The 15,931-nt window shown below is 40.0% G+C and overlaps 1 protein-coding gene across 3 annotated transcripts in view; it reads left to right on the plus strand.

The window, feature by feature from the left end:
* The window catches only part of LMBR1 (limb development membrane protein 1), a 61,966-nt gene that overhangs the window by 666 nt on the left and 45,369 nt on the right, over nucleotides 1-15,931 (plus strand). Inside the window, exons 1-4 of one of the 3 annotated variants that reach the window (XM_085540690.1) lie at nucleotides 4,004-4,121; nucleotides 11,126-11,198; nucleotides 13,013-13,052; nucleotides 15,303-15,442. Coding sequence is in view for 1 of the 3 variants with exons in the window: in XM_015852832.3 (XP_015708318.1) it covers nucleotides 11,126-11,198; nucleotides 13,013-13,052; nucleotides 15,303-15,442 (253 nt within the window). In the remaining 2 variants the exon portion in view is untranslated. Of the gene's footprint in view, nucleotides 1-4,003; nucleotides 4,122-11,125; nucleotides 11,199-13,012; nucleotides 13,053-15,302; nucleotides 15,443-15,931 lie in introns of those variants that run through there. The other 2 variants (XM_015852832.3, XM_085540691.1) reach the window with 2 other exon arrangements.

The following is a 15,931-nucleotide window of genomic DNA, read 5'->3' on the forward strand; positions in this document are numbered from 1 at the left end:
CTTTGCAAGCAGTGTATAACCTTCACAATTGCTCACATCCCTCCGGTCCTGCTCTGTGCTGTGGTCTCTGAGTGAAGGAATACAGCTCATAGAGCAGCACTTTTGCTGTTCCATCTTCCTCGGCGCTGCACCTTACATGCAGATGGAGAGAGCTGTTGTGGTTTCCTCCCACATTGCCTCATCGTTATTTTCAGGGCTATTCGAGGCCCGTAGGGATGTTCTGATGGGACTTATATCTTGCTGCACCTATGAGGCACTGTTATGGCCTGCCACATGCAGTTCTAACTCTGTTGGGTTAATTACATTCTCTTTGCAGCTACTACTCTGTGATTATTAGGAGGTTTCTTGGTTAAGAATATAATCTCCTAGCTTTAAATGTTCTTCAGCTATACAAGGAAGCAGTCTTAAATATTGCTGTCAGTTTTGCCATAGGCCTACATAACTCAGTTATTCGATAAGAGACTCGACTGGATCCCTAGCGTGATAATTGCTGTATCTTACAAGTCCATGTGTTAACACTAACTTTCTTGCGCTGTGGTATTACACTTTCAGAATACTTCTTTTTTCTTAGGAGTGCAACACAAGCTGCTATGAGGAGAGTTGGTATTTTGGGAGGTTTTTTCTGGCTCTTCCTGTTTGTGTGAATGGATGGTAGGTGTGTCAGGAGTGCCATGACCAGTGGAGGGTCACTGAGAGACGAATGCTTCTCAGTAAGGAACTATTTCTCTTCTTTGTGTGATGAAAGCAGAAGCGCGTACACAAATCCTGCAGCTCTTTTTGGGTGCTAGATTCATTTCCCCAGTGTTCATTTTAACCATTTGTGGGTTGGTTTTTTTGTGTGTGCTGAATGTCATGCTTGTGTCCCCAGAGACTTGTTCTTCCCCTCACTGCAAGAAAGGCATTGAGGCCCTGGAATGCGTTCGAAGGAGGGCAACAAAGCTGGTGAGGCCATATGAGGAGAGGCTGAAGGAGCTGGGAATGTTCAGCCTGGAGAAGAGGAGGCTCAGGGGAGACCTTATTGCTCTCTATCACTTCCTGAAGGGAGATTGTAGTGAGCTGGGGGTTGGCCTCTTCTCTCGTGTCATTAGTGGTAGGACCAGAGGGAATGGTTTCAAGCTATGGCTGGGGAGATTCAAACTGGACATTAGGAAGTATTACTTCTCAGAAAGGGTGGCCAGGCACTGGAATGGGCTGCCCAGGGAGGTGGTGGAGTCACCGACCCTGGGGGTGCTCAAGGAAAGACTGGATATTGTACTGTGGGACATGGTTTAGTGGGAGTTATTGGTAATAGGTGAACGGTTGGACTGGATGATCTTTAGGTCTTTTCCAACCTCGGTGATTCTATGATTCTCTGACACCTTGTATGCTATGTACTGTTTACGTACCTGGGGAAGATGCACAGTCTAACAAATTCATTCTCTTCATTAAGCTATTTTAGTGTATTGAATTCTTAAAGAACGAACTGATGTGTACTGAAACTACTTCTCTAAAGCTTTGCAGTCCTTCTGAGTGCAATTTAATTCTTCCTATTGGTGTAGTCATGGAAGTATTCACATGGGAAAGCAAGAATGCATAATTCAGGGGTGCGGTATTGCTTCTTGTGAAGAGAAAAGTACTCAGCAAAAACTACAGTCTGATCTTTGGAGAAGAAACTTCTATATTATTGCTTAATAATCAGCGAGGACAGTAAGTTTTCAGTTTCGAAACATACACAAAGTAATGTTCTTACCCTTAATTTCTCTGTGAAGGCCGCAGTTGTGTGTACATTTCTTGTAGCACTTGCACAGGTGCAGAAGTGTATTGCAAGTGTGAGTGTTGCGTGGCCTCCTGTTGCTCCTGTCATTAGCTTACAGGTAATGAAATACACAGAGCGTGTTGTTTACATGCACCTTTATGCTCACAACCCCCTCACTTAGCTCTGCTCTAGCTGGTCTTGAAGCTGCATGATGAAAATCGTGTTGTCAGACATGTATGCACAGCACAAATGTTCATTTACAGGTCCTTCAATGAAGGAGAGAATATGTTCTGCTGTCTGATGTGTGTGTGAGGCTTTCATGCCAGCTGCAGGTGCAGTGGGGTCACTGGGGGGGGTTAATAAAAGGATTGAAGTTTTTGCAGCATCAGAGTGAACTTCTGTGTCTGTTCACAGAAACCACTCGAGCTTATGGAATCTGTTAGTGTCTTCCTTTCTTTGCAGACCTAGTTCTGTGTCATGACCTTTACTGGAAGCCAGAATGATGCATTCAGGAGGGAAAGGAAATCAGGGCAAGTTTGACGTAGTTGAAAAGCAGACTCTTTTCTCTTCTGTTTAGTGAATTGTATTCACTCTCTTTGAATGGCTTTAGAGTTTCTAGATTGTACTTCCTGGAGGAATCCTAAAGGCAGGTGAAGCTTTTCTTCAGTGTAATGCTTCATTTCTCTTTCATCTATTTTCAGAACAAGCAAGCTTCTAAGTTTCCTTAAAGTTTTGCTGTGTAACATAAAACAAAAGCTTGTTGCCCTTCTGCTGTCAGCATCTGATTTTTTTTACTATAGGTGCCATCTTCTGATAATTTCTCTGTTGAAAGAGCAAAGTTTTTGATGTATGCTTATAGATCAAGCAAGAATAATTAAAGGCTTTCTAAATAAAACAAATCTTTCATCTGCTTTTGAAGTGACCTTCCCTGTGGTTTAATGCACAATTAAATTTAGGCGCATCCATCTCTGATCCACTTGTTTGGTGTGCTGGTGTGGTGTCTGGTTTTTCAGGAGTGTACCTGTCTGCGTGAGAGTAGCCTGCCTTGTTCTGTTGCTTCATGAGGATGATCCCTTCCTTACTCTCTAACCTAGTTTCAGCACCATCCTTGAAATGTGAGTATTGCTTGTAGGGCCTGTTGTTTGGATTACTTAGCAGAACAAACAACTGTCAGTCTTGCAGTTAAAATACTATAAGGTAAACATGGAGATTGAGAGCTGATGACCCAGTACTAGAAACATGAGATATGACAGAACAATGAGTTTGCTCTAAGCCAGGTAAAGCCCTGTTCTCACCAAGCTGAACTCGTGCTCTGTTCTGGTTGCATTGTCCTGCATATCAGCTTTAGTTGGTTACAGGGCATGGGCAGCATGCCTTCTCTATGTGATCAGCATGCGTGTGCAAGTATTGTAATACATAAATGCCAGGTAACATGTGCTATTCTATTGCTGTCTTTGTTGTATGCTTAGTTCACCTTCCTTGATCCTTTGACTCATTTCTTGTTTGCTGAGTTCTTGCACATCCATGGAAGCTACATAAGCTTTTGGGGAGTAGGTTTTTCCTTGTGTCCTATTTCTACATCACAGAATCACAGAATGACCCGGGTTGGAAGGGACCTCAAGGATCATGTAGTTCCAGCCCCCCTGCCTGGCAGGGCCACCAAACATACACCTTTACTAGATCAGGTTGCCCATGGCCCTGTCCAACCTGGTCTTGAACACCTCCAAGGACGGGGCATCCACAACCTCCCTGGGCAGCCTGTTCCAGGGCCTAACCACTCTCCTACATCTGTTTATACAACATAATCAAAATGTCCCGATTGCTGCTAAAACTTTTCACAGCCAAACTCAAAGTAGTTAAGTGCCTCTGGCTTCACTTTGAAAAATATTCTTACACTCATTTGTTCCCATTTGAGTCCTCTGTTCTGCAGTATTAGTTGGTATTTATTTATTTTAAGTTTTCTAGTTCTTGAGAGCATTCTTATGGGGAGTGTGTGGGGGGGGAGGTCAGAATAAGTTAGAACACAAAAATGCTATTTTAATTCCTTCATGCAAGTATCAGCAAATATTGAAACAGCTTTGTTCTCTTGCTTTGTATTTACACTCTTTGTCCTCTTGTTGTATTTCAGGGTAGAGAGGTGTTCAGGATTCTGCAGTGGGATCTGGTGTGTGGCTGCTTCTGGTGTTTGTTCCGTGTGTGGCTGTCGGAAGACTGATCCCCTGGAGTGCTGTGGGCCTGCTGGCAGCCTGCTCTTGTTTGTGACCGGTTCTGCTTCCTTCATCTTCTGCTCTGGACAATAGCTGTGGTCCTTGCAGAGCAGTGTTTATGCCAGAAGTGATGATATTCTGGTTGTGGGCCAAGGGGAATATGCTGACTAGCAGCACTGGTAATGTTTAAAAACAACTTATTAAAAACAACTAATGTTTTTCTTAGTAAAATGTCTTCTGGTTCATTATACAGCCACATAGGGGACAAATGCCAGCAGTAGCATATCTTCATGTAGAAGAAGAACCTGCAAGTTTATGCCGGTTTATTATAGTCACTAACATTTCTTTTATCCTTGCTGTGAGTATTTGCTGAGTACTTTATAACTTGAGCTGCTTCTTGCATCTCAAAAAAGAATTTTGCTCAGGTTTCTCAGTATTGCCTCTTCTCCAAAGCTTTCTTTGGGGGGGAAAATAAAAGAGAAAGGAGTTCTTGTGGCAGTGGCGTGAGAAACAAGGTAGAAGATTGCACATAATAACATAATTATATATATATAAAATGCTTGCGGCATTGTATTATCTTAAAAATACACTTTTCCTGGTAAACATGCATGCTGTTTTGTACTTCATAAAGTAGTGAGTCATCATCTGGCTGCTGGTACTGAAGATGAGTGCTGGTGGATCCATCTGGAATCAATAGGTGACTCTAAACACATGGCTTGGATGAGCAGATAGGGATGTGCTTATAAACAAGCAACTCTTGGAGAGTTCTGCTTTTTCTGTTTACATAATGGAAGCAAGGGAGGTGGAAGTGTGAGTTTACTGCTTTTATTTGAAGGTTGCAAGTGATTTATTAATTCATATATTTTTAATGTGCTTTCACCTTTTCTGTCTTCTCTTGTTTTCATATTTGATTTGATATATATCCTCATTTTGGAGGTTAGTGATGATTCTTGTTGGGAAAACCTTAACTTCTGCTACATTCTGTTCTCTTTCCAGTCCCTCCAAGGCTGTGAACGTGTACATCTAAATGGCTAGGGGCCCTGACTTCTTGGTAGTTAGTAGTGTGCAAGCATTTGAATGATGTTTAATGTGGGAATGGGAGAGACTTTAAACATCATGATTGTATTTTGCTTTCACGCATGTAGCAATTAGCAGCTTTGGGTGATGCATCACTGTAAAAGCTATGGGACTAGGTAGAGGCGTCCTGGTACTGCTGCAGCCGTCTTGTTGGTTGTTCACATGACAAGTAGTGCCTCATACATTCAGCTTTGATCCATCTCCACCTGTGCTTCCCTGTTCTTTATTCCTGCCATTCTTCCAGGTGTAAACAAAAGCACTTGCCAAGTGGAACAGTAGGAAGAAGGTTTTCAGCTGCTGGATGTGTAATAACGGTTGCTTTTTCATCTTTAACACTGGCATAGCTGCTACTTTGAAGTTATTTTCTTCCCTCCTTTGTTCCATATTTCCTTTTTCATTTCACTCGAGCACAGTACAACACTGTCTTGTTTGTGTTGCTTCTTCAGACTTGCTTTGCCTACTCTAAGCACCAGTGTGCGGTTAAGTATGAAGAAGTGATCAGCTGTCTGCTTGGATGCTTTTCTAGTGAAAAGGTTATGTGTTAAATAAATGTGCTAAGGGCTGTGAGCTCTTTTTAAATGAGGGTTCTGTGGTGGTTCCTTACAGTTAAAGCACTGTGTTCTATACTCATCTTTTTCATAGCAGGACAGCATCACTGCCTAGAGTGGAGTAATTAACAGAAGAGGGGGATGGCTTTCAATCTGTGGCATGAACTTCATTGCCAAGGTTTTAAAGGTCATCAGCACGGACAAATTGTTGTCAGCTGATCTTTATTGACTACTGGGGATATGTACAAGGTAACTTGAGCTAGTTCAGACTTTTGTTACTTGTGTTTAATCTGTGTCTGCAGTTCCAGCCCCTCAGATGCACATAGCAACAAACTGAAAAGCATGCAGTTCATCTCCAGCTTCATCCTCACAGGAGCTGAGCTGTCTGGTACAGATCCAGAAGTATGATTCTCTGTGGAAGAGTTGGATATAAGACAACAAAATGCAGTGCATCTCCAGAAGTGGTTTCTCTTGATTTGTCCTGTGTATAATCACAGCAGAAACACAGAGTGCTTCCTTTCCTAAATGAACGTGAAGACCTCCAGGAAAGGATGCGTTTATTTGCTGGTTGAGCCAGATGTTTCTTTTTTTCTTCTATGCAGAGAAATTCAAATGAATTCTTAACTCCCAGTCAAAAGGAAGAACCTAAATGTTAAATTACTCAACATGAGCCAGCAGTGCGCTCTGGCAGCCCGGAAAGCAAATGGGATCCTGGGCTCCATCAGGAGAGGGGTGGTCAGCAGGGATAGGGAGGTGATTGTCCCTCTCTACTCGGCTCTTGTGAGGCTCCATCTGTTGTACCGTGTCCAGGTGTGGAGCCCTCAGTACAAAAAAGACATGGAGATTTTGGAAAGGGTCCAGAGGAGGGACAGGAAGATGATCAGGGGGCTGGAGCACCTCCCCTATGAGGACAGGCTGAGGGAGTTGGGTTTGTTCAGCCTGGAGAAGAGAAGGTTGCGGGGTGACCTCATTGCAGCCTTTCAGTACCTGAAGAGAACTTACTCCCAGGAGGGGAGTAAACTCTTGGAAAGGGCTGACAATAGCAGGACACGGGGAAATGGTTTTAAGTTAAAACAGGGAAGGTTTAGGTTGGATGTTAGGGGGAAGTTCTTCACTAGGAGAGTGGTTAGGCCCTGGAACAGGCTGCCCAGGGAGGTTGTGGATGCCCCGTCCTTGGAGGTGTTCAAGGCCAGGTTGGACGGGGCCGTGGGCAACCTGATCTAGTAAAGGTGTATGTTTGGTGGCCCTGCCAGGCAGGGGGGTTGGAACTACATGATCCTTGAGGTCCCTTCCAACCCGGGCCATTCTGTGATTTTGTAAATGTAGCATCGCATCCATGGGTTTTGTGTTCAGTTGCTGGGTGGTGGTTAGAAGAAAAAGACACATATCAAATTATTTTGTGTAACTGTTGGGCCCTGACAATAAAAATTACATTCTTGTTAGTTTCCTTTGTATTTGAGTGCACCTGGTCAATCAAAGATCGTGTGCCTCCCCTATAATGTGAGAACATGCCATGGTTAGATCTGACATAGCTTCCTAGGAGCAGCCTGACTACAGCAGCATGATGACTGCTTTATGCTTCTGTAAAATTAAAATAAACGTAAGGAAGTGAAAAATCTTCAAGTCAGAAGTTTTTAATTAATGCCTTCAGTGTCAGGAATCCTCATTAATCACAGATGTGTACATTGTCTTCACTTTCCCTTTGCATCTGGAAGAGCTTAATTTGAGCTCCAGTGACGAACTCTTTGCAGAAGATTGTAGGTTATGAGCAATACGACTTGTCCCAGATTCACTGCCTTTGCAGCATCTTCAACTTCTGTCAGATCTTCTTGCAGAGATGAATGGTGGCATAAAACACTGTTTCTTGATTGAAAACATGGCTTGCAGTATGACTTGGGTTTAATGGCACACTGTGGTGTTAGCTTATATATGTTACTGAAGTATACTGAAGATACCAATGTATGTTTGTGTGTGATGTGCTTTTTAGAATAGCATTCTATTTCAGTATGATTACCTGGATGTTTCTTAAGAACTTTGATTAGAAAGGCAAGTTAACTTTTGGTTTAGGATACTGTGAACATATAAATATGTGGAGTTACCCTATTTTAAGCCTTTTTTTAAGGGGAGTAAATAAAGGAGTTGCTAAGAATTATTTTTCAAAGACACGTGAATGTTGTTAGATTGTTTCCTTTGCATATGCTAAGGGCTGTATCCAGAGAATACGTATAAACACGCTTCTTAAACTGAGTAGATATGCCTTTGTAGTGGAGCTGTGAAGTCAATAAGGAGCTGGTTGTAGTGTCTGGGACAACAGATGTCACATTAGGAAAAATCTGCTATTCAGTTTCCTCAGGTCTCAGCATTAAGAGCGATCTTGCTCAGCTTTGACAATGAAGGGAACTCTTGCTCTTAGGATGCGCTCATTTCTTCAGGCGATCTGCTCAACACACTGTATCAGTGGAACACAGTGTACAAAGGACCTGGATACCCTGAAACAGAGGCAGTAGAGATTAAGATGTGATTTCTACAGGGGATAAAAAGACATGGTGATGCACTTGAGCCCTGAAAACAAGTTTCTATCCCATGCTGAGAGCTGCTCAGCAGATGGGGAGAACAGCAGGGATGAATTCAGTGACTGGAGGATAATTCAATTACTAACTTGGTTTTTGGGTGAACAGATTGAATTATTTGGAGTGCAGAAGGGATGGCGTAGTGCTGCTGGTAGCCTTGAGCCTACCTGGAGCACTGCATACAATCACAAATGCAAGCAAGTACTCTTTTTTTTTGCTGCCATACAAAAATGCCTTGAAACAAAGAGCACTGTGAGGAGTAAGAGCCCAGGACTGCAGCATAAGAAGACAGTGGAGTCTATTCTTCAGCTCTCATGGACAAACACATTCCTTTTCCTCATCTTAAAGGAGTTCTACTCTAAAAATAGTTAGAAGCAGGATTTTGCAGCTCAGGACCATGGGTTCCACTGTCTATAAATTGAGACTGGAGACACATTTGAGTTTCCTTGACTTCTTTCAAATAGTACAAAGCTTTGACTTGTGAACACTTGTACTTGTTAAGAACCTGAAGCTTCTACTGATGACAATTTGCTGCTTTCTTTTCTTTATTCATTAAAATTCTATATATTTTCAGTAATAAACACCTCACCAAATATTTACAATGTCAACATTTTTTTTTTCTTCATTCTGACAGAAGTAGAAGGGTAATTACACCAAGATATATAGTTACACGTTATTGCTGAGTTGTTAAGTAGCTGTCATCTAAGACCAGAAATACAGCATTTGATAGTTCATGTTACTGGGCAGCTTTCTCCTGCTGTGCCCTGCAAATAGGTCGGTTATCTCAGGGGTGTCTTGTGAGTACAGACCCACATTTTCACTGTAACCTTGCGATCACAGCTAAAGTAAAGGTCATCTATTTTATTTGAGATTGCAGTCATACTTACGTTCTTGTTTCTTAAATAAAAGAGAGCTTAACGGTATTCTAGACAAAAACAAAGTTATTTGGGTCTCGTGGATTCTTTGTAAAAATAATTTGACTTGACCCTGTGCATGTCATGCCTAATTTTCAAAGGCAGATGCCTAAAATTAGATGTCTCTGTGGTCTAGTTTCAAAGGAACTGGAAACTTAGAGAAGGACTCTTTTCAGCACTAGCACCGAGTTATCTGTTACTGACAGGACAGGCTGCATTGGAGTGCTCTGAAAACCCAAGGTGCTTCTCAAGGTTTTTGCCCTTTCCAATTCAAAAATATACCAGCGTATTCTTTATTGAATCACTTCTCCCTATTGAAGTTGCTGTCTTTGAAGCAGCTTCTGGGAAGCTGGGGCAGCAAACTCTATTTGGATGAAATAGTTGAATTCAGAGACATAGTTATGGAATTTGGTATTTCTGATGTCATCACTGCGTGTTGTCAGTTCAGAATGAGCTCAGTTGCCACTTCAGACCTATGGCATGGTACTGTTGCTGGGGAAAGCATGTAGGGAAACTCCAGGCATCTTGATGCCATGCTTGGCTGTGCTTTGATTCTTATCTCTCTGGCTGCATAAGAGAAATAACACCACTAGTTTACTTTCATTTGTATTTTTAAGTAAGTCCATCTTTCCTATTAAGGAGCTTAAACTTGATAGTCTTTAAGGTTCTCTCCAAGCCAAGCTCTTCTATGATTAAAGGCAACAGATTTTTAAATAACCAATTAAAGAAGTAGTTTAAGTGTTGCCTGGTGAAGTGATTTTGCAATTTCAGATCAAAGTGGAGATTAAAACTTGGTTTGGAAAAAAACGTATCAGTGTTCCAATGTTATGATTTGCAGATGCAGGCAGAACTGACTGAAAAACCTATGCAGGCAATAGGGTGAACTCTCTTCATTAATAAAACCTGCTAAAAGAATTTGGGCTTAATCGGCTGACTGCCGTGTTCTGAGACCTCCTTGGTGACTGCTGGGATTGTGCACAAGCAAAAGGAAATAGAGAAATAGTCATTAGGGCTGCTTCAAGTAGTTTCTTAGCCTTTGCGCATAGGTACTGTGTTTGCAAGCTAATAAAAATGAATTGCACTGCTGGTATACAGCACCTTACTGTTATTGTTCAAGTACTAAAGAAGATTAAGGGTCACATCATCACAGAGTGACATGCTTTACTGTCTTCTGACTGACTCATGTTTTTAATAGGCATCAGTAAACTAGATTAAGGACGCAAAGCTGAGCCACTGAAGTCTCCTTCAAGAGACTTGTTTCTTTTTATTACCCCCGAAGATATGGAGGGTTAAAACTGTCTTGTCATTCAATTCCTTCCCTCCCAAATTCCTGAAGTATTTGTAGCTGTTTTGGCCTCGTCTTATTATATTGAAGTTCTAGTGCCAAATCTTAGAAACTTAGAAAGTCATCCCAGGCTCCAGGTATGTCTGACCTCAATAAGCTGTCTGGCTTGTGAGGAGGGGAGCTCTGCCCTTGGCTTCTCTAACTGTAGAGACTGTTAGACTGGCTCATGCATGGGTGTCCACTATGACAGTCTCACTGGTGTATATTGTTGCTTAGAATTGGTTGGGCTCAAGATGTGATAGAAACAGCAAACAGCTGCTTTTTTTCTTTGTGTATGTTGATAGCTTATTCCGTTATAGATCTTCAAAAGCCCATTGTACAGTTACCCCTTGTGAAATGTGTTACTGCTCTTCATATTGTCATAACTTAAACAGGTTCAAACCTAAAAACAAACAAACAAAAAATCCCCAACCCTGCAATTAAAGGAAAACCCCAAACACTCACAAAGCAAACAAACTGTTGCTGGCAGGGCTGTTTTTGTTTTTATTTTAAGGCAAAACCTGATGGACTTGTAGTGGATCCATTATATTACTTTGAGTTGTTCTTACTGTTTTAACTTTCTATTTATAAGATATAAGCCATTAAAAAAGTGCTGATTTTATGCTAGTGGTACCAGTACTACTATAGATCTGCACTGAACTTTAAATGACTGATACTGAATTTTATGTTTATTTTTTATTATACCCCAGTCATTTTTCAACCTAAATAATGCAACTTTTTTTCTTCCAGATCTGTTTTCTCCTATTTGCTGTACTCTACATAGTGTCCTACTTCATAATCACAAGATACAAAAGAAAAGCAGGTAAGCATGAAGTTGTTAATATGTTCATTGTGTGTTTTACTTTTTGAGTGAGCAGGTTATTCTTTTCCTTACTGCTACCACAAGAAAAACAGAAGAACCTGCCTGGATCTCTGACCAAATGTGTTTCTCTGGCTGCAGTACCACATCATCCTGAGCTGATCTGTTGGTATACGTTGCTGTCTTACCTTTTGACTGTTCCCTTTGTTCCTAAGCCTTGAGTTCTCCATCTCTTCTGTTATTCCAGCTCTAGCAGTTCTTGGAGCCTTCAGTGTGCCTTCTGATAACGTGAAGGGAGGAAACACACTGAAGTGTCTGTGAAGATCAGCGAGTGCCACAGCTGATCCTTCATGATGGAGTGAGCGTATGTGGTTGGAGGGAGGAGGTGTGGATGGCCTCAACTTGCTTCATTATGGCGCTGTGGCAGCCTGGGTTATAACTGTTTTGAGACAGAAGAAAGGGGAGAATTTCTAGTAGGAAATTGTGTCTCTATTGCCTTTAGATCTTCCTTCGTGTAGTCTTTACTAGAATTGGTGTCTTTTTGTGTCAAAATCAAGTTCACAACTCTAGCTGGTTAATAAAAACATTACCAGTACTGCTGAAGGGGAGTAGTAGATTTAGTCTAATGATTTTACTTTGTTCAGGTGTAGTTGTTTTGATGTTCTTCCTTAACCTGTTCTTTATGACCTCCTTACTGAATTCTTATTCCTTAAGTTAATAATTATTTTCCTTTACTTTACAAACTCTGTATGTCTGAAGCTAATCTGTAATCTTTAGGGACCCCTGTCATTTTCTTCTATCTCTTCTAAAGGCAAATAGCATAAAAATGTGTATGCAGCAGCAGAATGTTTGACTCTTGATGGCTTATTTGGGACTTGATGCACAGTCAGTCACGCTGGGAAAGCATTTGCGTGCCTCAAGATGCTGATGCTTTAAATTTGAGTAGAAACTGATTGTTGGTCTTTAATGACCTGATATAAAAAATTTATTTAATAGATGGACTTGTGTATGAAATAAAAAGTAAAATATTAAATTAATGTAGTATTCCTTTAAAAATGAGGTATGCTCTTTAAATGTAGTGAATAGTTAAACAAGTGGATAAAATGTAATACCTTGTTATCCTGGTATGTATTGGGGAGGAGGAATTGGTTTGACAAACTGTTGGCTGTAAGGACTTTTACCCTCTTTGGCAGCTGATCTCATCAGTTAGTGAGAAGAAACGCTCTGCAGCTGTCATTGCTTTTTGAAAGTCTTGTGAGCATTTACATAGACAAATTCCAGTTGCTTGCTGGAATCTTACTGATAAGTTTGTAGAGTTGGCACTTCTGGAGTTTTCTAAGTTGTTTGTTGTTTTTACAACAACTTCTCTTCCTGAAGTAATTCCTAAGAGACCTGCACTTGGTCTCTGAAAATGCCATAAGATTCCCATCAAAACAGCATCAGGTTCCACTCAAAGAAATGGGAAAAAAAATCATGTTCTTAGGAAATTCTTCTGTTAAAAGTACACTGTGTTGGTGACTACACATTTATTTTGAATGTCCACGACTGTTAAACTTGAAACACCTGGTTTGTTTATTCTTAAGTAGAAAAATAATTTTTGAGTAACCTCATGGAAAACCTCAGACTTTAAAGAACAAAACTCACTCTGAGATGGTATTAGATGTGTAAATAACACCAAGAGGTACAGAAAAGGGCATAAAGGATACACGAGGGGTGTAAGTGATTGACCTCTTTTATTTCAAACAATTGGAATATACAGCAACAGATTTTCCTTTACTGGCTCCAATTTATTTATGTATTTCTTTATTTATTTTCAGATGAGCAAGAGGATGAAGATGCCATAGTTAACAGAATATCGTATGTATAGCTCTATTTTTAAGACCACTTTGTTTTCCTGAATATATGATAGGAATTGTGTATGCTTCCAAATTAAGTAAAAGTCTATTTTAAATGTGATGATAAATAGATGGTGCTTTTGTAGGGCAGAGGAAAAATATTTGATTAGGTGGGAACCTGCATTCTGAAAGGTGTGATGATAGAATGCAGTTTGGTGTAGGACTTCATTCACCTGTGATCTCCCTGGTAAGTGCTGTGTTGGTTAGAAGGTTGCATGGGGACCTAATGCTAGAGGTACGATGTGGTGCAAGATTTGCATCTGAGTTAAGGTGTCTGAAATGTGGGCGTCTATATGTGAAGTATGTCCCACTGCGCTACTTAATAGCAATCTTAACAAGGGGAGCAATGGATTCTTGGGAGAGATTTAACTCGCCTTGAAGTAGACATCTGCATTTGATCATCTGAAGAGTGCTTATAAAAGAATAATGAATAGAAGTGAAACACTTGCCAGACCTGCTGGTCTGCCAGAGACTGTTCTCTTCCTGTTCTTCTTAATAAAGCTAGATATTAATCTCTCCTATTTAAATATGTCTGAAGATTTAAAGAACATCTGTGAGCTTTTGCTGCCCTCTCAGTTTTGTAATTTGCTAAACTATGTGGGTTTGCTACTTGCTTATGATATTCTTAGCTCTTCCATGGTGGTACTGTCATCCTGTTGGAAGGAGAGCTTCACTGCATGTTTTATTGATTTGTCTTGTACTCTGGGAAAGTGCCGAGTACATTGCAAGCTGTTCACTTTTGGTTGTGCATTTGTGGCAAGCTTGAAAGGCATACAAAGATGAGGCAAAGCTTAGATATGCTTTGCCCACTGATGTCTGATATATCTCTATGAATTTGAAGTGCTCATTTGCCACAAGACCTTCAGATCAAGAGAGGTAAAAAATGCCTACCTTTCTAGTGTAGGAAGCTCTCAGCTCTAAGTTAGAGAGAAGGTTCTTTCCTCTGCTTTAAAACTGCAGTGAATTAAAACTCTTTCGGTTTGAATGATTCTTGTGGCAGCAGTGATCCTAGCTTGACTCCCAGTTTTTCAGCATCCAAAGAGTAAAATTTGCCTGGTAGCAAATTTTATTTCCCTGCATCTTCTTTCCTAGTTTAGCTTAAAAATATAAGAAATATCAATTGTAAATACTCTGTAAATACTTCATAAGACTGCAGTGTAAGTCAGGACAGGATTAGCACTTCAGAATAATGTCCTTTCATTGAATTATTTTTCAGAGAGCAATGGCTATCAAACATGCAAATAGGTATTTCTTTGCACAGTTTTCAGGACTAAGAGGTGGGTGGGGGAGAAAACAGTCAAACTGCTGTGGCACCTTAGAAGACGGTGTGTTAGGTTTCACAATTCTGGCTTAGAATAATTCAGTATCCTTAAGGAAAAGAAAAATAGCTCAAACCACCAACAAAAGCATATAGCGATGCCTTCTAAAATGAAACGAACCACACTTTCTTCTGTAAATTAAGTACTGTGAATGAATAATAAATTTGCAGAGACTATTATGGAAAAGTAAAATTTCTTTAAGTAGCTTATTGACTTTCCTGTTAAAAACTCAGATAATTGCCAATTTGTTCAGCTTTGTTAGTGGTTTTGCTCTGTAGGAATGCTTTTGCCTTATATTTTTCTGAAGAGCACAGTTCTTTCCAATACCACCAGATGGCATTTCATTTGAATTGTGTTTGTCATCTAAAGGGAATAAGGTTGAGTACTTTACATAATCCTAATGATGCCTCAGTATTGACTTTGCAGTTACCAAAACCCCCCAAGCTATGAGATGATATTCAGTTACATAATTTGTGAATGAAAAGCAGCGATTATTTGTTTGGTGTTAATATATTTCTGTAATTGTACCCATTTTGTAGACATTAAAACACTACTCTGCTTTTAAAAAAAGTATAGTAAGAATTTAAGAGGAAATTAAAAGCAAAAAGAGTTATCAAAAGAAATTCCATGAATTTTAGAAATTTATCTTGTAATTTTGAATGCCTGTAATTCTAAAGAGAATTACTAGTTAGTTACTAATAATTAGTTACTAGTTAGTATTTCAGTGTATTCCGTAAACTACTTGGTATCAGAATTTGCTTGTTTGATATGAAATACTATGGAAACCACAGGATTGCCTTCAGACACTGATTAATAGGTAGCTAACTACTTTGTTTAACCCTGCTCAGAGCATGTTGTTGTTGGTAACAGTGGTACATTTCTTTAAATTTCAGGCTGTTCTTGAGCACCTTCACTCTAGCAGTTTCAGCTGGTGCAGTCCTGCTTCTGCCTTTCTCAATAATCAGCAATGAGATCCTGCTTTCTTTTCCACAAAACTACTATATTCAGTGGTTAAATGGCTCACTAATTCATGGTTAGTACTCAGCATAATGTAATTAAAATGGATATCTGCATTATTTTTAAACTAATAACGCTATTTTCATTTGAGATGTTAGATGAATTGTTGGTGTTTTGTTGGTTAGTTGCGTTTGCTGCTGTATTGTGCATCATAAAAATCTGTTTTCACTGTTTTGTTGTTAAATCCCTTAAAGCCTGAGTAATCCTTTAATAAACCAAAATGACTGCTTCGAATACCATTGTAAATAAGACCTACCAGAGCCTAAGTAACTTGGAAACATACTGTTGAAACTTCCTTGTGTGTAAATGCAAATTTCATGAGCCTGTTTGCTTCTGATGATAACTTTGTATTTAAAAGACATAATTGCATTTGAAGAAACATGGTAGCTGTGAGCAGTTACGATTAGATAGTTAAATTCAACTCTTAATTGTTTGTAAGAGAGGAAAATCAGAATGTAAATGTATTAAGTATAATAAAGAGGCAGGGTAAAAACGCAACTTGTTT

This window comes from Coturnix japonica, chromosome 2 (assembly GCF_054131305.1).
Source record: "Coturnix japonica strain WE chromosome 2, WE-NBRP24, whole genome shotgun sequence".
In the NCBI taxonomy this organism is placed as follows: domain Eukaryota; kingdom Metazoa; phylum Chordata; class Aves; order Galliformes; family Phasianidae; genus Coturnix; species Coturnix japonica.